Below are 25,801 nucleotides of genomic sequence, written 5' to 3'. Positions count from 1 at the left end.
TAAACAACTATTATGTGATATGCATTATATTTATTGTCATTTGTGTGATTAAAAACACATCAATTATATGTTTCATGGATCCATTTATAGAGAATTAAAATATAAAAATGAGAACCAGAATGACTTATTCCAATTTCATATCAGACTTCTTCCATACTTTCTATAGTTTAACATGTTTAAAAACACAAGTTTCCTTGATAAAGATTAGGCATACAATGTGTAGATGCTTCTTTAAAACTATCCTTACTGTTAAGTCACTAGGCTCCTCTATAATGTACTTGAGAGGCACACTTAAACACAAGGCAATGATGTCCAGGTAGATGAGTCACATGCAACTAAGATTCTTCCGTGACTCAGCAAACTAACCTATTTTTTAGTGTAGGGGGAAAGGAGCAGGATTGAAGAACCTATGAGTAAAACTGATGGATTTTTGTTTTATCTCTTTTTTCATTGTCAGTTATTGAGAAGTGCACTAATGATAGCAAATAGTTCAATGGTAGGCAAATTAAAAAAAGACTGGATAATTAACAGTCTAGGTAACTTTCCCTTGAAGGATCAGTTACATATTCTTTCAAAGAAATGAACTGATGTTTTAAGGATTGCTATAATCCAGTGAATCATCAACTAATTATTCATAATATCTGCCTCTTTATGGCCACCTTTCATAGTTGAAATCAAAGAAAAGTTCTTACACTTCTGACGTATAGCTGTTCACATTGAAAATTTAATAAATAAAAAATGAAAAAGGTATATAATGATGAACAGAGGCCCTGAAAGTAACAAAGCAACTATTATAGATTATACACATACAATGAAATGTCTTGTGTTGAATAGCAAAAATTATTGATCAAGGTGAGTTGCCACCACTATAGAAAGGTGAATCCAGAAAATTTAAATACAAAATAATATTGAATGTAAACTATAATTTAAAAAAATAAAATCAGAAAAAGAAAATTTAAAGTCAAATTAATTTGGAAAACAAGTTGTCCAGAATGAGTAATAGAGTGAAGGCTATCATTAATGGGAGAAAAACATAAATTAATGTGCTTCTTCAGAAACTCAAATCGATAAGTCATAGTGTACTGAAGATATGCATGTGTGTATACGATAATATGTATTATTTATGTACATAGTATGTGTTTAAGACTTATTGCTGAAAGAGCTCTTCACATTTCAGACCCAAATCTCTTACTTTACAGATAAAGGGACTGAGGCACAAAGATATGGAATACTTAATTTTATGAAATGGGATAAAATTTACAAAATTTCTATCATTCCACTGCTGAAAGGTATTATTTTGAGGTGCTGTGTCCCAATAAAATGTTAGCATTCGAACTGGTTTTTATACTGTTGTATACAGAATATTATGATCCCAGGGAGGTGCCTCAGGGATCACAGGGAAAGAGGGAAGAAGAAGAAGAAGGGTATAATGGGAATCACTGCCTCCTCTTCCACTTGGGCAGGTCTGCTTTTATCCATTTCATACATTGGGACTCTGCCCAAGATTTCATTTCAAAAAGAACCCTCTGTTAACTAAAAGTTTGCAAATTATGATAACTCACCAACGTAGGGCTACTGTATGAAATGGCCTTTCTCCACAGCTTCAGATCTGGCATTGTGTTCTTCTAATCAATTCTTAACTTGCGGGAGCTTCTGATGACCCCCCCGTGACTTTCTTTGCAGAAAACATGACGCAGGAACACATTTTTTCACCAAATTTAATAGATTCCTGGGCTTCCTGAAATCCATTCACAGATTCTGGGTTAATAACACAAGTTTTTATTGAGAGAATTTAATAAAAGCTTTATTGAGAGAATTTAAGTAAGACACTTCAGTTAAAAAAAAGAATTTGGGATTAAATTAGAGTATGTTTGGAAAAGATGAATATTTTTTTAGCATAGCATAACTTGTAGGACCAGTTTATCCTGCCTAATAAAAAACAATATGTCCTTTTGACCAAACTTCAAGAACTATGTATTTTTGCTGGCTATGCTATTTTGCTGTTATTTAAACAATAAAGACACAGTGCTGGAGCAAATGTAAGTGGATGGTTTACAATATTTCCTTTAGGAGCCAACTGTGTTTGAGGATATGACTTGTTTTTAATACTTAGTGTATTTTACAACTTAACCCCTTTTTACCAGTTCTACACACACACACATACACACACACACACACACACACACACACACACACACACCCTCTTACTCTCTGCTGGAATAAGTATCCGTTTGACTTACCAGGGCTGCATTAGGATTAGGCATGGCTGACTGAGGCCTGGGAAGCCTATTTAAGCTGCTTTCATACATGCTGGGATCGTGAGGTTCAATCAGAGGACAGTGGGGATGTGCAGGGTTATCGGGACTGTGGCACCAAGGGCTGCGATTCATGAAAAGAGTTGGTGGGATTTCTTTTTCTCTGCAAAAGGAAAATTAAACCCAAATTGAACTAAAAGGGCATTGTATGCAGTGACATTAGTAAAGAAAGCTCAACTGAAGACAGACATGTTTTAAGACAAGACAATATAGCTTTTCTAGACCTTGTGGGCAGCACTTTCATCACAACCTCAGAAGCAATTGCCCACAACTGAGTAACAAATCTGCACCTTCAGTCACAGCCAGCTCTTGACCCAAGATAAAGCTACCAGCTGTGGCACTCCTCCCTTTACCTCTGCACTGCTAAAGATGTGGTGATAACTTCATCTCTTCACCCCTTCACAGCTCTGCCTCTAACAGCAGTGCCATCGAGAAGTGAAATGGCCAGGGTGGTGGGGGCGAGGGGTGGTAGGGGCGGGTCTTCATTGCCTATGGGAAATTGCCAGCTTTTATTGTACCGTGAGTGTTTTGTTTTTTAAAATATATTTTTATTGATTTTAGAGAGGAAGGGAGAGGGAGAAAGAGATAGAAACATCAATGATGAGAGAGAATCAGTGATCGGTTGCCTCCTGCACGTCCCCAACTGGGGATCAAGTCTGCAACCTGGACATGCGCCCTTGACCAGAATTGAACCCGGGGCCCTTCAGTGCACAGGCCGATGCTCTATCCACTGAGCCAAACCAGCTAAGGCTGTACCATGAGTGTTTTTATGTTTTAAAACTATTATGGGTTTTATGGTCCTTTTCAATAATTTCTTTGGACATTATTGATTTACCTATTCATCATATATTTACTTATGAACCAGTTATTCCTCCCTGCTCAGTTACCAATTGTGGGAAGGGCTCAATTAAACAAACAAACAACATACACACACACACACACACACACACACACACAAAAGAGCAACTTTTACCTCTTAAGAAAAACTGGAACTACTTCCATCTGGTAGTTTGAGATATCAGTATCAGATTGATTAAGTTTTTCTTTAGCTGTAGTTGTAGCTTTTGGCCAATGAAACATGTGCTTTTGAGGTGTTGCATTTACTACTGAGCTTCTCTGAAATTCAATGTCAGTCTCTAATTTCTCCCATGCTTGCTTCCAGTGAATAGGAGTGCACCAGGCAATGGCCTAACAGAAATGATTCATTAATATCAAATACTATGGGAGTTAGATTTAAAAATATATATTTTTTATTGATTTCAGAGAGGAAGGAAGAGGGAGAAACATTAATGATGAGAGAGTATCATTGATCGGCTGCCTCCTGCTCGCCCCCACACTGGGGATTGAGCCCAAAACTCAGGCATGTGCCCTGATTAGAAATCCAGCCTCCTAGTTCATAGGTCGATGTTCAACCACTGAGCCATGCCGGTTGGGCAGGAGTTAGAGTTTTTTAAAAATGACATGGGCTTATTGCAATAAAATTTCAAAGTCAAACGGTATAATGTCACTTACCTATTGTGCATGGACTAGTGAAACATCATAAGAATGTAGCAAGACATCCTGGCCTTAGTTTCCAATTCTGAAAATCACAAGTTGTATATCCTCAGGCCAGGTAGTTACTTGTTATGTACCTGAGTCCTCCGGCACAAAATAAGGAGGCTAGTAGTAGGGAACTGCTATATGAGGGTGTTCTGAGATTTAGTTAAGATACTAAGTAAAAAGTAGTTATCAATATATATAAAAGCCTAAGCGACCGTTATGACAGAACAACTGGTTTACCGGTCACTATGACGCGCACTGACCACCAGGGGGCAGACTCTCAATGAAGGGCTGCTCCCCTGGTGGTCAGTGTGCTCCCACAGCCAATCTCCCACTGCCATCCAACCTCCCGCAGTCCCTACCCCTGGCCGGCTGGCCCCGATAATCGGCCCCTATCAGGACTGGGTGAGATGGCCCCAATTGGCCCCAATCACCAGCCAGGCTGAGGGACCCCACCCATGCACGAATTTGTGCACTGGGTCTCTAGTAATATTAATAAGTTAAAATGCTAAATATTTAAGACTATAATTTGAGATGGGAAAATGAGCAGTAGAACCAGAGCCAGAGACAAGAGAGGATACCACATTCTCCAGACTAGATACTAAGTGAGACTATTTAGGGGACCTATGACTACTAAAGCTGGAGTTTGTTTTGGTTTCTTGAATATGTGGTACCTATACAACATATATGTGCAAATTTTTTCAGGAAAATCATATGTAAGGACTAATAATTATGTCTGTGTTCAACATGAGAAAATTAAATACTGAAGTGTGCCCTAATAGTCTACTTGTTCTTTTAATCTGTTTTTAGTTAATTAAATTAGAAGTTTTGGCTTATGCTGTTACCATTGAAAAACTGATTGGATTGAGTAGATTGCACTGATTGGATTGGAAAATTAACTAGACATAAAGGCAATGTCAGGCAAATTCAGGTAGGTTAGGCCAATGGCAGAGAAAGAAAAAGATAAAATCTTTTCTAAAAAGTTCAATTTCATGGATCACAACAGGAAAACTCCACTTTTGCTTCAGGTAATCAATTAGGGATTCTCCTCTTTGAGTAGCTCACAGACATTTTTGTTGAAAATACATTATGATTTTGTTTTAGTGCAATCTCCCTCAATTAGATTATAAGATTTTTTTTGACAAGAGCAATATTTTATTTCTCTCTATACCATAGGGACTTAAAAATATTTGATGACAATGATCCTATATAATAAAGAGCTAATACTAATATGCTAATAAGACCGAAGAGCAGAATGACTGTCTGGATAACCTTCTGGATGAAGCTGGGGCTGCAAGGGTTGAGGCAGCTGCGGCTGCAAGAGCTGAGCCCCTTGCACAAATTTTGTGCATCGGGCCTCTATTAATGTGATAAAATAAAATAATTACATCACTGGAATGTTGGCCATATGAACCTTGTAGGCTATTTTTAGTGCAATAGAAAAATTCTTGGAGTTGGAATATCTGGTTTTATTTTAGTTTTGCCATTTTACCAATCATGTGACCTTGAGCAAGCCATTTAATTTTCCAAGCCCTACCGGAGGCTAAGACGAACAAGTAGTTAGCATATTAATGTGATATTCAGCAGGGCTGAAAATCAGCATAATATTGCCCTGCTGTTGGCCAAATGGTTGAAGGCAATTCCCTAACCTGATAATCCTTTTACTATTTACCAAACTTCACCTTTGATATGCCTGTTTGCATTCTTAAAGGGCAAATGTGTATTCAAGTGAATAAAAGCAAGAGGGACCGAAAAGTCAGAGAGCTTCCCTGCTAGAGGGAGGTTTCCAGCCTGCCCACCCCCCATGCCTTCTAAATTCATATTTCTTGTCTAGTGTATTCGTTTGTGCACGGCCCCTTTTCTAGATCTTGAATCCTTGCTGCAAAAAGTTGTGGCAAATGGTTAAATGACTCTTAATAAATTAGCAAGTCTATGTCATCAGGTATAATCTAGCAAGAAGAAACTCAGAAATAGGTTTTAATCAACATATTGTGTAGATTAGTAGTTGTATGACATAGTAAGTTAGACTGGGGCTAAGAAAAAAAGGCAGGTATTTTTTAAAAATCTAAAGAATCCTATATAACAAAAGCCTAATATGCTAAGTGTCCACTCAACCGCTCGCTATGATGTGCACTGATCACCAGGGGGCAGACAGTTGACAAGTTGACCAGTTGCTTTGACGTGCACTGACCACCAGGGGGCAGATGCTCTGACCAGTAGGTTAGCTTGCTGCTGGGGTCCAGCTGATCGGGACTGAGCAAGATGGGCCAGACATGCCCTGGAGCCTTCCTGTGGTCCCTCCCTGCTGGTCAACCTCCTGCGTTCCTCCCGGCCCCAATCGTGCACCGGTGGGGTCCCTCAACCCTGGCCTGCACCCTCTCATAAACTGGGACCCCCTCAGGGGATGTCGGAGAGCCAGTTTCAGTCCGATCCCGCAGGCCAGGCTGAGGGACCCCACTGGTGCACGAATTCGTGCACCAGGCCTCTAGTAGTTTTATAAGAGAAGTAAGATTTTTTTTTTTGTAAAAAAAGATACCTTACTTTACTGTTAGTCCTTGGGTATGTATTTATGCTAATATTATACCAAGGAAAAAGGTAGAGTGAAAATATAAAATTGTCAAATATTCAGAATTGGTCACTAAGCTATTACTAATACACATAATTTTATAGTGAATATAGTATAGTTAGACAAATTAGATTGTAGTTTATTTCATTAGAATTCTAGTTCTTGAGAGCAGATGTCCTGTGGTATTGCAACCCTTAGAAGAGAGAAGAATCTCAACAAACATTTGAAAAATACATACATGGATAGAAAGGGCCTGTACAGAGTTTCTTCCTTTCTTATCCTGCTCTTCATGCTAAATACCATAAATAAAATCCACCCTTAACTCTGAAATCTGAAGTAGCTTCAAATTTGGGATATCAAAATTCTTTTTGCCAAGTATAAGCAGCTCTTTGGCACATTAGCACTGGGAAGAGGGTGCTGTTAATTTGCTGATTTTTTATGACAGTCAGTGATGGTTCTAACCAAGATTTAAGGAAGGAAAAATAATCGAGCGAGCTAAGGAGAGGAGAACATAAGGAGGCTATCCATTTAAAAAGCATTGCTAATAACCAGATACCGACCTCACCATTAGGTTTGCACAGGACGGTTGTACAATTTGGGCTTGTTGTAAACTTGTCTTTTTCCTTCCAAAGAAAATCTGATGGTGGCTGATGCTTTCTGTCAGATGCTGCTGTCCAGACCTGTAAGAAAATAGTTTGTTAATTTAAAATGCCATTGGAGTTCAACAGTTTTGTAAATGTCAGAGGGTGATTGCAACGTTATCTTTCTCAACATATGAGATCTTAACATATAATGAGTATATAATATCTAATGCCACGCTGTGCAACACTGTATGTGGTTTAAAGGAAAACACAAGAAAGAGGAAAAACCCTCCAGTATCAACTAGTTTTCTGTTCTCTAGGCAAACACTCTCTTAACTTTTCTTTTAAGGATTATGTTTGCTTAATTTTAGGAACTTAGGGATTTCATTTTAATAGTTAAGTCATAAAAGCACAAGGTATTCTACAACAAATTGAAGAAAGCTATGGAATTATTTTAACTATGGGTATGAATTAACTTACACACAGAGATGGACAACGTGGCTCAATGGGCCACCACCAACAATACACCCCATTTTACATAGAGAGCAAGTGATGAAGAAACCACTGGTGCTGAGCCGCAATCTGACCTGGGTAATTGAGATTTTCCTGTACAATTTTAGTTTGTAGTATTGATATCTTATACTCACTGTTACTGTGGAATTGGCCTGAATTGTGATATTGGGAGGGAAATGGTACAGAGAGTCTGGTTTTCCATTCATATTTTGCTGGAGAATGTGATTTCCAATCTCCAGTTCTTTGTTAGGGGAAGAGTTAATGAGCTTCACAAATAAATCATTCACTTCTGCTATTTTAATGTCTCCAAAAGCACTAGAAAAATATAAAGATTACAAGGTGCCTTCAGATAAGCGTGTCTTTAGTTCACTTGAAGAGCTGAGTAATAAATATGCTTTGGAAGTTATTCCTAAACTGTCTACACTATTGGACACATTCTATGTGGAGATAGTGTATTTCCATAGCAAATGCCTTGATCTCTTAGTTCTGTTTGCTTATCTGTGCAATAAAATCATCTCTTTCCCATAAAATAAAGAAAACTTAAAAGGTGCTTTAGGTGTCGAGGTATAAGTGCCATAGGAAGGTGCAATTATCATTAGTTAATCCTACTGTTCAAAAAACCACTGAGACACAAAACTGAAATACATCAAGAGGAAAGTTAAATATTTTAGTTTATTTCTGATAAAGTTACTATGAAGATGACTAGCAACTGTATTCTTAAAAGAATTCAGCAAACAAAATATTTTACAGAGATAAGATGGTATTTTTTCTTTCTAACGTGTTAAGGGCTTAATGTGTACCAGGGACCAGGCTGAACATTTATAAATTAGTGTTTCTTAGAGTGTGGGTCACAATCCCTTTGGTGGATTAGAGACATCATTTAAAAAATGAAATATACCCCTAACAATTATAATAACCAATACTTACTATGTGCCAGGCACTTTTTAAAGATTATATCTATATCTACAATTTTTCCAATTACAGTTTACATTCAATATTACATTGTATTAGTTTCAGGTGCACAGCATAGTGGTTAGAAGACAATCATATACAACTACTAATCCACACAATATGTTGATTACAAAGTAGTCCCCCTGATATTTCTGGTACCCACCTGGCATCACCCATAGTTATTACAATATTATTGACTTTATTCCCTATGCTGTGCTTCACATCCCCGCGACTATTTTGTTAACTGCCAATTGGTACTTCCAAATCCTTTTTCAGCCAACCTCCCAATCCCTCTCCTTGGCAACCATCAATCTGCTCTCTGTATCTATCAGTCAATGTTTCTACTTTGTTTTTGTTCTTTAAATTCCACATATGAGTGAATTAAATGATTTTTGTCCATTGTATATATGTACCACAACTTTTTTATCTACTCGTCTATTGATGGGCACTTGGGTTGCTTCCATATCTTGGCTATTGTAAATAATGCTGCAATGAACATTAGGGGTGCACATGTTCTTTCAAATTCGTGTTTTGTGTTTCCTTGACTATATACCCAGAAGTGGAATCACTAGGTCATGAGGCAGTTCCATTTTTAATTTTTTTGAGGTAACTTCATACTGCTTTCCACAGTGGCTGCACCAATATGCATTCCCTCCAACAGTGCACAAGGGTTTACTTTTCTCCACATCCTCACAAACACTTGTTGCTTTACTGATGATAGCCATTCAGATAGTAAAAGTGATGTCTCATTGTGGTTTTAATTTGCATTTCTCTGATGATTAGTGACATTGAGCATCTTTTCATATGTCTATTGGCCATATATGTCCTCTTTGAAGAGGTGTCTGTTTAAATCCTTTGCCATTTCTTGATTGGATTGTTTGTTTTTTATTGCAAAATAAACCAACAAACAAAATAGAAACACACTCATAGATACAGAGAACAGACGGACAATTGTCAGAAAGGGGGTTGCGGGCTGGGTGAAAAAGGGGAAGAGATTAAGCAAAGAAAAATACCTCATAGACATAGACAACAGTATCCTATATAATAAAAGGCTAATATGCAAATTGACTAACGGTGGAACAATCAGTCTCTATGACATGCACTGACCACCAGGGGGCAAATACTCAATGCAGCAGTTGCCCCCTGGTGGTCAGTGCGCTCCCACAGGGGGAGCACCACTCAGCCAGAAGCTGGGCTCATGGCTGGCAAGCACAGGGGCGGTGGTGGGAGCCTCTCTCACCTCTGCAGCAACGTTAAGAACCCTTGGGGGATGTCTGCCTGCCGGCTTAGGCCCACTCCCTGCAGGGTCCCAGACTGCAAGAGGGCACAGGCTGGGTTGAGGGACTCCCCACCCCCCAGTGCACGAATGTTGTGCACCGGGCCTCTAGTGGTGATTATAAGAGGGGAAGGGGGGTGGGAGAGGTAAATAAACAGTGATGGAAGGAGACTTGACATTGGGTGGTGAACACAATACAATATGCAGATGTTGAATTATAGAACTATATACCTGAAACCTATATATTAACCAATGTCACCCCAATAAAATTCAATATAAAAAGTCTACATTTCTCTTTCTGTATTGAACTCAAGAACCTAGTGGAAGAAAAAAAGATACCAAGTCCACCTGAATTACTTGCCAATAATAAAGTCCTTGAATACAGTAATTGAGTTGACTTGATTTGTAGGGATTATGTATTGCTGTTTCCTCTAGCATCTTTGAAGAATTAGCATTCATTATTCAGTTTCTTAGAAAGTTATATTGATTTCTTTTAATTGCTCATAACATGAAACAATTATATTTTATCTAATTTCTTAGATGAAATCATGGCACAGCACAACAGATTAAAACTTTGCTTCCTACTGACTTATTACTCCTATCCCAATAGAAGATATAAAATAATTAAAATAGAATATGTACCTGGATCTAGATGAGCCCACTTCTTCAAGAATCATAGAAAAGTGCTTCCAAATTTTCTTGGTATTGAATGAGTGTGCAATAGGTTTCTTTGAATCACCAAACAAAGATAGGAAATAATCCTCCCCTTCCCCTATCACAGCTGGCTCCGAAGGAGGGATGAACAGAGTCTTTTTCTTTGGAGCTGTGAAGCTGCTGACTTTTTCTAAACCAACGTGGGAAGCAACAAAGAGAGAAGTAAATAACAGGATATTAAAAGAACCCAAAGTCACTATCTTTATTCTTTGCTTCTATAAAACTATATTCTTTATACATTTTACTGTCACTGTCAATCTAAATGAAGATTAAAGATAATTAAAAACTTTAAACCAAAGGCTACAAAAAAACCAGGAAGAGATTGTTTTTAGTGATACTCAATTCCTAGAGATTGTTTTAAACTATCAATTACATCATCAACATAATGACTATTCAACAGATTAGTTACTTGTACCAGAAGCATCATAAATTTTTGAGTACGTAAGACATTTGAGTATCTCCAATTTGGATATGTCATATATAAGTACATCTTTATTCTCTCCAAATCATACCCATAAATTAATCTTCAAATGAGTCCTTTCCTACCAATGGTTAGTAATTTTGCTGGATAAAGATATGTGTCCTCTCATCAACTAAAATACTTGATTAGACAGATAAAGTAATGCTCACTCAGATTCTAGGGTCCTCTTGGAAATAAGCTCCTTTAAAATCCTCATGCTAAGATTCAAACACAAAATAGGCTTTGTAATTTTTCAGAGAAAGAATCATGCAGAGTACATCTAATAATGTAAGTTCCAAGGGAAAGTAACAGTACAGAGAGGCACGATGACAAAGTGGACAGAGGAATATGTCCTGGATTTAGAAGGACCTGCAATTGTATCCCCGATCTGTCACTTACTAAGCCAACTGAGTTAGACTTTCCAATTCTCAGTTTTCATGAACATAAAAATGAAAACTACTACTACCTTGTTAGGGTGATGTGAGAATTGAAGGTAATGTAGATAAGTGTCTAGCAATATCTGGTATTTAGCTGGTACTCAATAAATGATAGTTATTATTGTGACCCTGGGTCCAAAATTAACAAATTAACACAATCTAGAGTTCAATTTATATTTGTGTAACTTTAACAAAACCAAAGTGAGGTGAAAGCTGGAAAGGTTTAAACTCATAGTTTCTAAAGAGGATTCCTCAAAGTATTTTGTTCAGAATAAATGTTTGGAATTAAATTTGTTTATTCTCAGTCAAGTATTTACTGAATTTTTTAAAATTCCTTTGGGAATAGAGAATATATAGCAGCCCTTTGAATAGCTCATCCTGGGGGGGGGCACCTTTGTATTCTAAAAGGAAAGAAGATCCATTAATTCTTAGTCCCAGTCATTATTTCGTCAGGAGAAACAGATGGAAATGAACCAAATGCAACAAGTCGCAGCAAACTCAGACTTCCACCAATAGCAGCAGAACCTACAGTAACTGAAGGAGAAGCCTACTTCCTAGCTCAATGCTCATCTTGCAAGGGGAAGCCACTATATTTTTTGTTTCTTTTTCCCACTAATAATGGGAGCTTTCCCAGTTTGACCCAAATATAGAACACATGTCATGATGATACAGTGCTAAGGGATAGAAAATATTCCCTCCCTAGATCTAAATCTGTACTTTCACTTTTAAACATATGGATCTGGTTATTGCTAAAGGTCAGTGTGAACTTAGGAGGCTTCTTTGAAAAAATGTACCTTAGATGTGCAAACAATGACGCACAGGGAATATGACAACAATGGCAGTAGGTCAAAACCCTAGATACCTCTGTGTCAAAGGCGTAGGCAAATACCACAAACAAAATCAAACATAGCTAAGCAGCAGCCAGGCTGTAAATGTGCACAGAATGGTAGAGGGAAATGGAGGCATTGGGGAGTCAGTGTGTTTGTGTTTCCAGTTTTAAAACTTGTTAATAGATGAGTAATGGAACTATAGGCCCCAATCTAGCCCATTCTATGAGAAGGTGCTTAGAGATAGGTTCAGATTCACAACTGATTTTTATTGAGTACCTACTATGTGGTAGGTGATTTTCATAAATCCTTCATATCTCCTTTAATCATCCTTAGGATAGCCCTGTCAAGTTGATATTTTAATCCCCATTTTTGCGGTTGTGGAAAATGGGACTTAGAGATGCTAAATGCCTAATGTTTCACACTATAGGGAGTAGAGGGGTAGTTTGGACCTTGGTCTTCTGTTTCCAAGTTCAGCCGTCTTTCTAGGAAATTAGAACACACCCTCAAAGTTTCCTGTACATGGTGAGGAACAAACACCCTGCAGCCTGCAATTGCTGAGTGCATTGTTGGCAACTGTTACAACTTTACTTCTTCCTACCATAGTCTTGTTCTTGTTTTCCTCTCCTCCAAATGCTTTATTGCTTTTTCCTTTTTTCTCCACAATTTTACCTACTTTATTTTTCTTCTTTCTCTTACCTATCTGTTTTTTCCTTACCAAAGTCCTAAATCTCCTAAAGGCACAAAATACCCAAGACATTACTTAATCTTTCTGGTAGCATTAAGAGGAAGGGCAGGCCATGTTATGCATTAGAATTTTTAAATTATCTAGCAATTCTAGAACATACAAGCAGTCAACCTATGAACCATTATGCGAACTCAAGGTATTTTAATCTTTTTTTTTGATTAAGGTATTACATGTGTCCTTATTGCCCCATTGTCTCTCCCCACCCCCACCCCCATTCATGCCCTCACTCCTCTGGTGTCTGTGTCCATTGGTTAGGCTTATATGCATGCATACAAGTCCTTTGTTTGTTCTCCCCCTCTTACCCCCACCCTCCCCTATCTTTCCTCTGAGGTTTGACGGTCTGATCAATGCTTCTGTCTCTGGGTCAGTTTATGTTATTCATTATATTCCATAAATAAATGAGATCATGTGATATTTATCTTTCTCTGACTGGCTCGTTTCACTTAGCATAATGCTCTTCAGGGCCATCCATGCTGTTGCAAATGGTAGGAGTTCCTTCTTTTTTACTGCAGCATAGTATTCCATTGTGTAGATGTACCACAGTTTTTTAATCCATTCATCTGCTGATGGGCACTTAGGCTGTTTCCAAGTCTTAGGTATGGTAAATTGTGCCACTATGAACATAGGGGTGCACATATCCTTTCTGATTGGTGTTTCTAGTTTCTTGGGATATATTCCTAGAAGTGGGATCACTGGGTCAAATGGGAGTTCCATTTTTAGTTTTTTGAGGAAACTCCATACTGTTCTCCACAGTGGCTACACCAGTCTGCATTCCCACCAGCAGTGCATGAGGGTTCCTTTTTCTCCACATTCTCACCAGCACTTGTCATTTGTTGATTTGTTGGTGATAGCCATTCTGACAGGTGTGAGATAGTACCCCATTGTCGTTTTGATTTGCATCTCTCGGATGATTAGTGACTTTGAGCATGTTTTCATATGTCTCTTGGCCTTCCTTATGTCTTCTTTCAAAAAGTATCTATTTAGATCCGTTGCCCATTTTTTGATTGGGTTGTTTATCTTCCTTTTGTTAAGTTGTATGAGTTCCCTATAAATGTTGGAGATTAAACCCTTATCGGTGATAACATTGGCAAATATGTTCTCCCATGCAGTGGGCTTTCTTGTTGTTTTGTTGATGGTTTCTTTTGCTATGCAAAGCTTTTATTTTAATGTAATCCCATTTATTTTCTCTTTAGTTTCCATTGCCCTAGGAACTGTATCGATGAAGAAATTGCTTCGGCATATGTCTGAGATTTTGCTGCCTGTGGATTTCTCTAATATTTTTATGGTTTCCCGTCTTATGTTTAAGTCCTTTATCCATTTTGAGTTCATTTTTGTGTATGGTGTAAGTTGGTTAACTCAATATTTTAATCATGGGGATGATATACTTGGCCACATACATTTATGGAACTGGAATATGACTCCAGTGTGAGGATCAATAGTGAGCATAGTCATATGACATTAACAAATTAGCATTGTCGAACACAGATAATAAAACATCATTCTGGTTTCTAGACACATAGAAAACTTATTGAACTATATAATTTTAAAATAGTCTAAAAATAATCAGTACAGGCTTTGCTTACCCAAGGTGCTTTCTGATTGGTCCCCTGTAACTGATTTAGAAGACTTTGATCCCCTTAATATAGCCATTCCACTAATCTCAAAGTTAGGCAGATAGCAACAGAGAGGTGTTTCACTGGTTGATGACAGTGACAATGGCTGTGCTGTGCTATAGGAATTTTCAGTACTTGGGAAACGTACTGAAGAGTGGTGTGCCCTTGAGAGGTTGGCATATGTAGTTTCTCTTCTGTGGACAAAAATGAGTATAATAAACAAAGTAAGCAAGTAAAAATGAATAGACCATGAACACAAGAAGCATAAATTATCATTATTACCTAGAGTTCTGGTTTTCAAAGGTATTATGCATCTAAAATAAGCACAAGAACATCTTATAGCTCTAGTGTTAACAACCTAAATAGAACACTTTAGTGTCAAGTTAAGAAATTTTCTCAATTTTTTTTAAATGTAAGAATCACTAAATTCCCACTATAGATGGTTTTAAAAAAGTGTAAACATAGAAAGAAAATAAAAATCAACCAAGAATTGTAGGCTTGCCCTAACCGGTTTGGCTCAGTGGATAGAGCATTGGCCTGCGGACTCAAGGGTCCCAGGTTCGATTCTGGCCAAGGGCATGTACCTTGGTTGCGGGCACATCCCTAGTAGGGAGTGTGTAGGAGGCAGCTGATCGATGTTTCTCTCTCATCGATGTTTCTAACTCTCTATTCCTCTCCCTTCCTCTCTGTAAAAAATCAATAAGATATATTTAAAAAAGAATTGTAGGCCTTTTAATGCATATTTTTACACATAATTGAGACTCTATAAACCATTTGTATCCCACATTTATCACTCATTATATCCTAGTTCCCTTTTCTACTGACATAAAAGTATTATAATTCTTGTTTAATATATTGTCTACTATATCCTTTTCCTTTGACTTCTGCTGTTGAATTAATTTTCCTATATTAAGATTCTATAGTTAATGTTTACTTTCAAATACTCTATGAAAATTAATAGCCATAAATACAGCACATGTGTATATATGTATGTATGTATGTGTGTGTATTTTGTGTGTGTGTGTGTGCATGCGTGTGTGTGTGAATGTTGAAGGGAATAGCAGGAAAAGAAAGACTTAATTTCCAGGTACTATTTTTATAAGCAAACATTACTATGAACAAAGCTTTTCCTTTCTTTCTTTTTCATAAATATAAAAGCATTTCTTAACTAACGCACAAACATTTTTTAAAGTACAATTATTTTACAAGTACTAGTAAAACAGTATCCTCCTGGCAAGACTCATGAAAAGGTTTATGACAACCCCATTTAATGTATCCCATTGAGACTCTCCTCAATAAACTAAAAGCCGTGTGTGTGTGTGTGTGTGTGTGTGTGTATGTGTGTGTGTTTAATGCTTGAGTTGTGAACAAAGTTCTGGGGTCCAAAACCTTTTGGCTCTCTGAACCATTGGATAAATGAGCAGCCAGTTTTTTTTTAATTTTTATTGATTTCTTACAGAGAGTAAGGGAGAGGGATAGAGAGTTAGAAACATCGATGAGAGAGAAACATCCATCAGCTGCCTCTTGCACACCCGCAGTGTGCCCGCAACCAAGGTACATGCCCTTGACCGGAATCAAACCTGAGACCCTTCAGTCCGCAGGCCAACGCTCTATCCACTGAGCCAAAGCAGCAGCCAGCTTTTAGTGACCCCCTTTCTGGTGGTCACATATCCACTACAATTTAGGAACTTAGTATTTTACCTCAATGGATTATCTCTATTTTGATCTCTTTGTTTTCCAGAGTTTCTATAAAGTTATTTTAGCCAGTTTTCTGTTGCCGTCTTTTTGTTTGTTTGTTTGTATTGTGTGTGTGTGTGTTTTTTAATGTTTCCAAAAAGGGTACAAGGGCCTGGAGCTTCCTGATCTGCCATCTTGCTGATGTCAGTCTCAATATCTCTGTTTACCAACAGGTATGCATAATCCTTTTGTTTTATAATTTGTAAGTTCCTTCATCAGAAATATTAATCTGGAGAGTGTTTCTCAAAAGCAGACTTCCCTAACTCTGTACCTCTCAGAAGGCACAGGCATCTCAGGCAAATTATTATTCTTTTTTATAATTGAAGGCATCGGCTTTGAAAATTGTATTATTCCTGGCCCAGTACTCATTAAGCTTGAGCAGTGCCATTCTGCTGACAACCTGAGCACTCATCTTTGTCTGAAAAGCTCAAACCCATGAAGATACGCTCGAGTTTGACTGTGGGTGGAGACTATAGAGATCAGTTGTCAAATTACAAACATCCCATCTCTGTCCAACCTGAAACAGGCCCTTACGACGTGACTTCTCCCCACACTGGCTAGAATAAGCAGGAAAAGTACTTCTCTCTTTCCAAGTTCCTCACATCTGGGTTTCATTACAGACAAGCTGGCTGTATCTTTCAGCATGTTCATCTTATAAGCTCTGTATTTATTTTCCTCCAGTAAAACAATAGTGCTCCCACATAAATTTAATTCCACGAAAGATTCCCAATAAGCCTTGGCAAAGGTTGCAATCAAAGAAATCTGCCCTAGGACCACAGGGTGTTCTTTTTCTATTTGAATAAGAAACGTCTACTGGCTGCATATACCTTTGGAAGAGCTGAAATATTTCAGGCAGAGATGTGCGTGATGCAGCCCATTGTCTGAAAACCCTGCACTCACAGACCGAGCAGACTTCTTGGAAGATGAGAGGTTTATCCTAGTGCGTAGTTAGCTTCCCCTACTGCTTTGCATGCAAATTTTTCCAACCCCCTTCTTGGTATTTTGCTCCTTCTGTAACTGATTAGCACTAAACCAGAGGCAGTTACAAAAGTTCAATGCCAGCATTTCAGTGTGATTTTGGGAGATGTTGCACTGGTAATACTGACAACAGCCATGCACAGTTCACCTGAGAAGTGATTTAAACTGTTTATTTTAATAGATAAAATATTTTAAAAATGAACTTGAACTGAGCAATAAACACAGGACATCTTGGTCCAAAGTAACATTGGCTTTAAATTGTGTATATTCAATACAATGGGTCACTTTTTTTTTTTGTAGAAAACATTGGAAAATCAATGCTAATGCTTCAGTTGATAGAATGATTTACATTAGTGGTCACAATAGGGAGTTGTAATTTTTATTTCATAGCCTCACAGGCATTTCCTAAACCAAAATTCTTTGGTAATTCTTTGTCCCTGGATCAGTAAAGTGATTCTAAGGAAATTATCTGCCAATTGTTTTAACGTGTTAGATATGAGCTTTGGAACCTCAACCAGGTCTGATATGATGGACATCTGTCCAGGTATATTTTTATATTCCTCAAGGACTCAACCTTATAAAACAGTGGGTGGGAAATAACTGCATGTTATAGTTAATCTTAGAAAACGTGTGGAATCAATTCTGGTCCTAACTACTTTATTAGCTGTCTTGAAACAAGAGGCCAAGTGCTCCATCACTATCCTCTAACACTCAGCCCCTTCCCGCCTCTCCTTTGTGCCATTCTTACGAGGTGTCTTTCTCCATTTTATCTTCCTGCTCAGGAACTTGACTCTGCAGAGCTGTCGATGTTTCTTGAGTGGCTTGTGTGTCTTTTATCTTGGCCAGAAGAAGAGTCTCTTCTTTCCTGGGAAAACAGATCATGACATTAGGCCACGACTATAGCTGAAGTTCACGCCAGGTTTTCTATGTCAAGTGACCTCATCTGTTAATCTAACTACCTTAAAGCACTTGCCAGGCTTAATGATTTCTCTACCATGCTGATGCCAGGACCAGGATTCTAATGGGAATATGTAAGTCCTGACATAGCCAATACTGCTATTGGCTAAGGCTGTCAGACAAATCAAGGTGAAGGTGTGAAGCATTCACTCGAAGCAGCTCATGGGGCAGGGTGGTAACCCAGCATAGCTATCTTTATGACTACAGTTCTCACATCTGGCCAACGCTGCTGGTCAGAACACTGTGAGGTAATGTCTCCATAGTTACAAAGTTCCAGTCTCTAAACAATGACTACGTTGATGCTGCATCTGCTTTGTCGTTTGCAGAGATGAAATAAGGGAACTTGCTTTTAGGGGAACCAGATCTCCCACCAGACAAACTTTGTCACCGGGATGTTTGATATCCTATTTTGGATTTCTGAGGCTCAAAACTAGTATGCAATAAATATTGGAAAGTTCATCACTGTTTTTGAATGTTGATTTTAAACAATTCTTGTATTGTTTTTTTGTTTTGTTTTGACACATGGTAACAGCCAGGAAGCAGAAACAGAAAACATTTACTTTTAAGGCAAAAAGAAACCTACTGGTAGAAATAGTGAAATTGAAGCCAGGAGACATAAATTCTTCTCTTAGTTATGTCAGCAGTATGATTTAAAATAAATCACTTAATATAGGTTCCACTTTGAGTAAACGATCTATACTTAATGTTTATGATAATGAGGCATGAGAATAAAATTAACACATACAAAAGTACATCATTGCACACAATGATATGATATATGATAATGATTACTGGATGGGTAAGTTAATTTAAATATTTAAATGAGAATCTACTATGTAGCAGGAAAAAGCAAGGTATTATAAATAAACAATTCCTACTTCAAGGAACAATGATAAAACATCTTCCAATTTAGATTAGAAAATGACTTCCATCTTAGAACTATAAATAGTATTTAAATACAACTAACAATGAACAAAGTATCTATTTTAATAAATCAAAAGACAAGAAGTGTATCACATAATGAGGCAAGTAAGCTAGAGGAAGGTATACTTTCTCTTCAGAGATGAAGTGCAATTTCTTTTTTTTTTTAAATATATTTTATTGGTTTTTTACAGAGAGGAAGGGAGAGGGATAGAGAGTTAGAAACATCGATCAGCTTCCTCCTGCACACTCCCCACTGGGTATGTGCCTGCAACCAAGGTACATGCCCTTGACCGGAATCGAACCCGGGACCCTTGAGTCCGCAGGCCGGTGCTCTATCCACTGAGCCAAATCGGTCAGGGCTGAAGTGCAATTTCTTATCAGTGTTATGGGCCAATTATGTACATATAGCATAAAGAGATTTATAGTAAACTATAATTTAAATAAATATAAAGAAAAGCAAAAATAAAGTAATGAGAGATTTATAAATGTATACTTACACTTAGAAAAGAACTGAAAATGGATTTTTTATTTCTTGCCACTATTCCAGTTTCCCTAACTCTGTCTGGTCTCCTGGCTGTTAAAATGTCTGTATTTGAACTACATATATTAGCATGAAGTCATTATGACCACATGTGTTTTATCAGAGAGCCTATTCACATTTTCCAGCATAGTTTGGACAAACAAAATTCTGTCAACTGAGCAACACTTTGGAAAGCTTTAACTTTGTAAATGTTTTAATAGTCATACCCCATTCAGGATATTTTTCTTATTTCCTTCCCTCAAATTATAGCATATATGCAACGAAAACCAGTTTCCTCTTTTCCTGTTACTTGAACTAAGCATGTGGTTTGCAACAGGGGTGAAGTGACCCATAGGGAGCATTTTGTCACTAAGAGGAGACATTAATAGAAGTCATTAAGATTTGGTGCTGGGATTTAGTGGAAGGAGCCAGAGATGCAAGATTTCTGCAATGTGGCAGATAATCTCAGTTGCCAAAGAATTTTCCCCTGTATCACATGGTTTGCCTGAGATTCATGCAGATGAAAAACAGTTTATAATTTCTGAGCATAAATCTTAACTCTTTATTATCTATAAATATAAAGTATTTTTGCGCACCTTTTACATAGCAGTTTTCCAGAAGTAACTATTTACTGTTTTCATGGAAGGAAGATTAATATATTGGTTTGTTCAGACCTTTTCTAAGAATTGTTCAGTTTGGAAAAATTACTTGGTTTATTTATGTGGTTGATGTAACTTCCTGACATAGGTAATAATAATAGAAAAACAACAACAACCACAATATCAACCTGAACCTGATGAATCCTCTAATTTACATAAAATGCAGAAAACAGAAGAGCATGTTAACTAATAGACTAAGAGATTTAAAAGACAAAACTTGTACTTTGTGGCTATAATTTATATTCTAATTCAAGTAAACTATAAAAAATTTATAAGACATTGGAAACTTAAGCACACTGAGTATTTAATAATATTAAGGAATAACAAATATTTTAGGTATGTTATGGCATCACCTATTTTTATTTTATTTTAACCATTTTATTTATTTATTTTAATTGACTTTATTGGGGTGACACTGGTTTACAAAATCATAGTGGTTCCAAGGGTACAACTCAACAAAACATCACCTGCACACTGCATCCTGCCCCCATTGCCTCAAGCAAAGTCTCTTTGCATCCCCATTCCCCCCCCACCCCCCATTTTTGACCCCTCCTAGCCACTCCCTACCCACTTTCCCTCTGGCTAGCACCACACTGCTATCTGGGCATCATCTTTTTCTTTATTTTAAAGAGAATCCTATTGTTTAGAGATACATAGTGAAACATCTATATATAAAGAGGAAATATGCAAATTAGGCTGGGATGCCATAATGGGTCATGACCGGACAGGAGGAGGTTGTGTGTGCAGGTGAGGCCGGGAGCAGAGATGGAGACAGAGAGAGGGGGCTGGCAAGCCTCCCGGAGCCAGAGCAGACATGGACAGGGACAGGGGGGCTGGCCCACAGCCTCCGCCCAGAGATGAAACGGCAGGCCCGCCTGCCGCAGAAGCAGTGTGGCTCCCTCCTGCCTCCCGGGAAACGGCGGGGCTCCCTCCAGGCTCCTGTGGGCACAGGCGGCTGGCTTCCTCCTCCCGCGGAAGCCACACAGCTCCTGTGGAAGCAGCGTGGCTCCCGGTGGCGTGTTGCGGGAACGGGAGCAGCGGGCGGCCTACTGCACGCAATATCACAGGATGGGCTACTAGTTTATAGATAAAATGACCAGGGTTGCTCAGTGGTTGAGCATCTACCTGTGAACCCGGAGGTCACGGTTCAGTTCCCAGTTGGGGCATGTGCCTGGATTGCAGGCTTGGTCCCGGGTGTGGGGCATGCGGGATGTTTCTGTTTCTCTCTCCCTCTCCCTTCCTTCCTGAAATCAATTAAAATAAAACAAAAAAAACAAACAAAAAATCGAATAACACAGAGAGCAGGGAGTGGATGTAGATGAAAAAGATGGGCCATGACTTGTAATATTTGAAGCTGGGTAATGTACATGGAGGTTCATTATACATTATGTCTTTTTTTTTTCCTGTAGACATTTGAAATTCTCCATAGTAAAAAGGCTAAAAAAGGAAGGATCACTTTGGGATGTGTAGACTTCCACCATCAAGAGCATCGTCATCACGGCTATCTCTAGCTAAGGGAAGAGAGGATCAAGCAAGAGCTGAAAGGGAAATGCAGAAACACTGTTTACAGGGTCTCACATAGGTCCTTTCAACACAACTCCGGAGCATGGGAATTTTCCCATTTTCCAAATTGAGGAGATGGAAGTTCAGAGAGATAAATACCTCTTCCAAGGTTATAGAGCCAATAGATGGCACAGCCAGGATTTGGTCTTACATCCATTTGTTACAAAGACCCCCTTCATTGTACTCTCTGTTTCTCTGCTACAATTCTTGTCCACTATCTTCCTAAGTCCTTCCACAGTCACTGCCTAACCGTTTACCTACTCCTGAACCAGCTTTGTCCTGTCTCCAATCCCTCTCTCCCCCAGCGTCTGGACCTGTGTCACTGTTCTGTTCACTCTTTCCTCAGTTCGGAAAACAAATGTTGCTTGAGAAACTGAAGCCCCCTAAGAGTAAATATAGGGTCTAATAGGATTCTGAAAACTGAGTTTTATATTGTGATCTTTTATCTTAACCAAGAACAAATTTAAAGTGGCAAAATTCAGCCATTTCTAAAAAAACAGGCAAAATATTATATGTACATAATTTTTTAAAAGCTGAAAAGCACAAAGAACTGGCTTTATGCATTCTAGCCCACTGTTTCCACATATGGAGAACATTTGCTCACTGGGGGATTTTATTAAATCAGTAATATAAATAAAATGTCTTGTGTGAACGAAGGCTGTGTATATAAAGAGAATTTTCCTTCCCTCTCAGGTCATGGGTGGTAGTTTCCAAATTGTGTAATATGCACTTGAGGATTATAATTTAAAACATGACATGTCCCACTATCTAAGATTCAAGGAGTTTGTATATATAGAAATATAGTTTCACATGTGTACCTGCACAAATACAGAATAAATTCCTATTGTAAATATCTTGCTAGTCTAAAAATGTACTGGGTTCATTCATTTCCTTCACACCGATCCACTTGTAACTAACACAGCCTTGAACATAGATGTTATTATTTTACCTTGAAGTCAGGGTCACGTTAAGGACCTACTGGAGGTGTTCACAAAAAGAATAAAAGACCATTTACTGGGAGGTTCAAGTTTCAGACAGTTTATCCAAGTACCTTCACTGGACTTCCCAATCAAAAATTCTATTTCAACACATGCTAAGATCCTAGATCTACGTGTGTGATACCAAGTGTCAAACAGTGGTTTGAATCCTCAGGCATTCATGTCAATTTTAGCAATGGCTCATAAAGAATTATTGCATAGTTACTTTATACATAGACTCAGCCTTTACTTTAGACTTAGCCTTCATCTATCAATCTTTTCTATCTTTTTGTTGTTGTTAATCCTCACCCAAGAATTTTTTTTCCCCAATTGACTTTCAGGGAGAGTGGAAGGGAGGTGGAAGGGAGGAAGGGAGGAAGACAGAGAAACATTGATGTAAGAGAGACACATCAATTGGTTGCCTCCCATATTAGTCATGCAGTGTTGGGAAACAGAACTCCCTGAAAGACCTCTGTTCACATGTAGAATAGTCTGCAGTAGAAGAAAGACAAGCTGGGCATTTTGATGTGCTTGAAGTTTTCCCTCGCTGGTGTATTATTCTTGGTTTTGTTGTTGTCGTCCTGTGCTCATGATTGTTTCTCCCTTAGATTTCTGGGTAAATGCTTTTACAATTCAGAGTCAGCCATAATCAATAGTGAATGCTACTACTACTGCTACTATTTGCTATCATTTATCACGTTTCCTATTTATGTTAAGTACTCTCTGTATATTATCTCATTTCATCCTTTTGAGGATATGTTTTTATCTGCCTCTCACAGATGAGGAAATTGATGCCGATTGCAGTCAGGTAGTTGCCCGGAGCCACACATCTCTGAAGCAGCAGAACCAGGACCGGAGTTCAAGTCTGTCTAACTTTAGAGATTGCACTTGTCAGTTACACTATACCATCCCTGAAAAATACCGGGCACCACTATTTACAAGGCAATTGGACAGATACTCTGTAATAATATAAACAGGTGTCAGGCATGTTCCTTTTGATAGGACAATAGTATCTGTGAATATGCTAAAATAATGCAGGATGGAATGTGATAAGAATCAAAGGAATGGTTTTGTTAAGAATTAGAACTCATGAAAAAATGACTTTTGCTGTTATGGTTAGCAAAGACTTCACAGAAGAGGTGAAATATGAGTAGACCTCAAAGGATAGGTAGGATTTCAAAAGGCAGAGAACAGGAAGGAAGGCATTTATTAACTTATTTTTTACATGCATTTTACTCATCAAATGCATATTAATTGTCTATTGTGGCTAAACAGTGCTGAATGTAGTTTTCTGGGAAGCATCAAAATGCCGGGGTAGACGTGGTGCAGGCATATTAAATGGCCAAGGCAGAGAGATGACCTGGTGTGCAGTGTGAGGTAGAGCCTGAGGGATAGAGGAGACCAGACTGTGAGGGCCTTGAACCCAGGCCAAGGATGGAATGTGTTCTCAGTATGCATTATGTGTAGTAGGCATTTATTTGATCCTAATGGATCGGTAATTAGATTAACCACAGGACACTCCAGGAGTTCCTTGCTCCTATTCGTATGTGTGTGTGCGGTGTGCTTGTGGTGTGTGTATGTGGGGGTTGGGGTTGATTTATAGGAGTTTTTTATATACTCCAGATCAGAGTTTTTTGCTGGATTTATGTATAACAAATACATTCTCCCAGACTGTGATTTGTCTTTTCACTCTCTGGATAGTGCATTTTATGAGTAGAGGTTCTTAATGTTAATGAAGTCCAATTTATCAATATTTTTTGCTTAATGATTTTATGTCCCATTTTAAAAAAATGTTTATCTCAGGGTCATGAAAATTCAGACTATTTTCTTCTCTTAGGAGTTTTACTGTGTTTAATCTTTTACATTTATGATGCACCTTAATTTTTATGTATGATTAACAGGTTCAAGGTTTAGTTCTTTTTCACATGATTATCCAATAATTCCTGCATTTCCCTCATTGAATTGGTGTCTTGGTTGTGAATCATGTGACCATATGTTTGGGTCTCTATTCTGCTTTATTAGTCTACTAGAGGCCCGGTGCACAAAAATTTGTGCATTCGGGGGTAGGGGGGTCCCTCAGCCCAGCCTCTGCCCTCTCACAGTCTGGGACCCCTCGGGGGTGACCACTTGCTGGCTTAGGCCTGCTCCCCAGGGGATTGGGCCTAAGATGGCAATCAGACATCCCTCTGGCAGCCCGGCAGCCCTCAGGGAATGTCCACTTGTCAGCGGGGAGCAGACCTAAGCTGCAGTCAGACATCCTTAGCGCTGCTGAGGAGGCAGGAGAGGCTCCCACCACCACCCCTGTACTGGCAGCCATCAACCTGGCTTGTGGCTGAGCAGAGCTGCCCCCTGTGAGAGCGCCCTGACCACCAGAGGGCAGCTCCTGCATTGAGCGTCTGCCCCCTGGTGGTCAGTGTGTGTCATAGTGACCAGTCATTCCCAGTCATTCAGCTGTTAGGGTCAGTTTGCATATTACCCTTTTACTATATAGGATAGAGGCCTGGTGCACGGGTGGGGGCCGGCTGGTTTGCCCTGAAGGGTGATCCGGATCAGGGTGGGGGTCCCGCTTGGGTGCCTGGCCAACATGGATGACGGGCTGATGGCTGTTTTCAGGCTGGTGGGCGACTGAAGCTCCCAGCCTCTTTTTTTTTTCTTTTTGTTTTATTCTGGGATTTATTTACCTTCTATAGCTGTCACTGGAGCTGAGAGCCCGCTCCATCTCTGAGGCCGTTGCCGGCTGAAAGCAGGTATCTGGGTTTGCTTAGCTTCTATAATTGAAATTCTGTTGCCATCACTGGCCGCTCTAAGCTCTGAGGCCCCCGCTGGCTGAAAGCAGGTACCTGGGGTTTGTTTAGCTTCTATAATTGCAACATTGTTGCATCCGGAGCTCGGAGCTCAGAGCTGAGTGCGGCAGGCGGGGAACCTTGGCTTCCTCCATCACTGGAG

General features: G+C 38.8%; 1 protein-coding gene across 1 annotated transcript in view; it reads right to left on the bottom strand.

Moving 5' to 3' along the window:
• Positions 1 to 18,252, bottom strand: part of LMNTD1 (lamin tail domain containing 1) — a 31,854-nt gene extending 13,602 nt beyond the window's left edge. Inside the window, exons 1-8 of the mRNA XM_023755541.1 lie at positions 18,215 to 18,252; positions 18,004 to 18,120; positions 14,511 to 14,734; positions 10,384 to 10,585; positions 7,649 to 7,829; positions 6,981 to 7,100; positions 3,289 to 3,503; positions 2,241 to 2,418 (exon numbers count right to left, since the gene is read on the bottom strand). Of these exons, the coding sequence (XP_023611309.1) occupies positions 2,241 to 2,418; positions 3,289 to 3,503; positions 6,981 to 7,100; positions 7,649 to 7,829; positions 10,384 to 10,585; positions 14,511 to 14,734; positions 18,004 to 18,120; positions 18,215 to 18,252 (1,275 nt within the window). The remainder of the gene's footprint in view (positions 1 to 2,240; positions 2,419 to 3,288; positions 3,504 to 6,980; positions 7,101 to 7,648; positions 7,830 to 10,383; positions 10,586 to 14,510; positions 14,735 to 18,003; positions 18,121 to 18,214) is intronic.
• Between the last annotated feature and the right edge of the window lie 7,549 nt (positions 18,253 to 25,801).

The sequence above is a fragment of the Myotis lucifugus genome, unplaced genomic scaffold (genome assembly GCF_000147115.1).
Source record: "Myotis lucifugus unplaced genomic scaffold, Myoluc2.0 scaffold_78, whole genome shotgun sequence".
NCBI lineage: Eukaryota > Metazoa > Chordata > Mammalia > Chiroptera > Vespertilionidae > Myotis > Myotis lucifugus.
The sequence above is the reverse complement of the archived record's forward strand: the minus strand, read 5'-3'. Positions and strand labels throughout refer to the sequence as shown.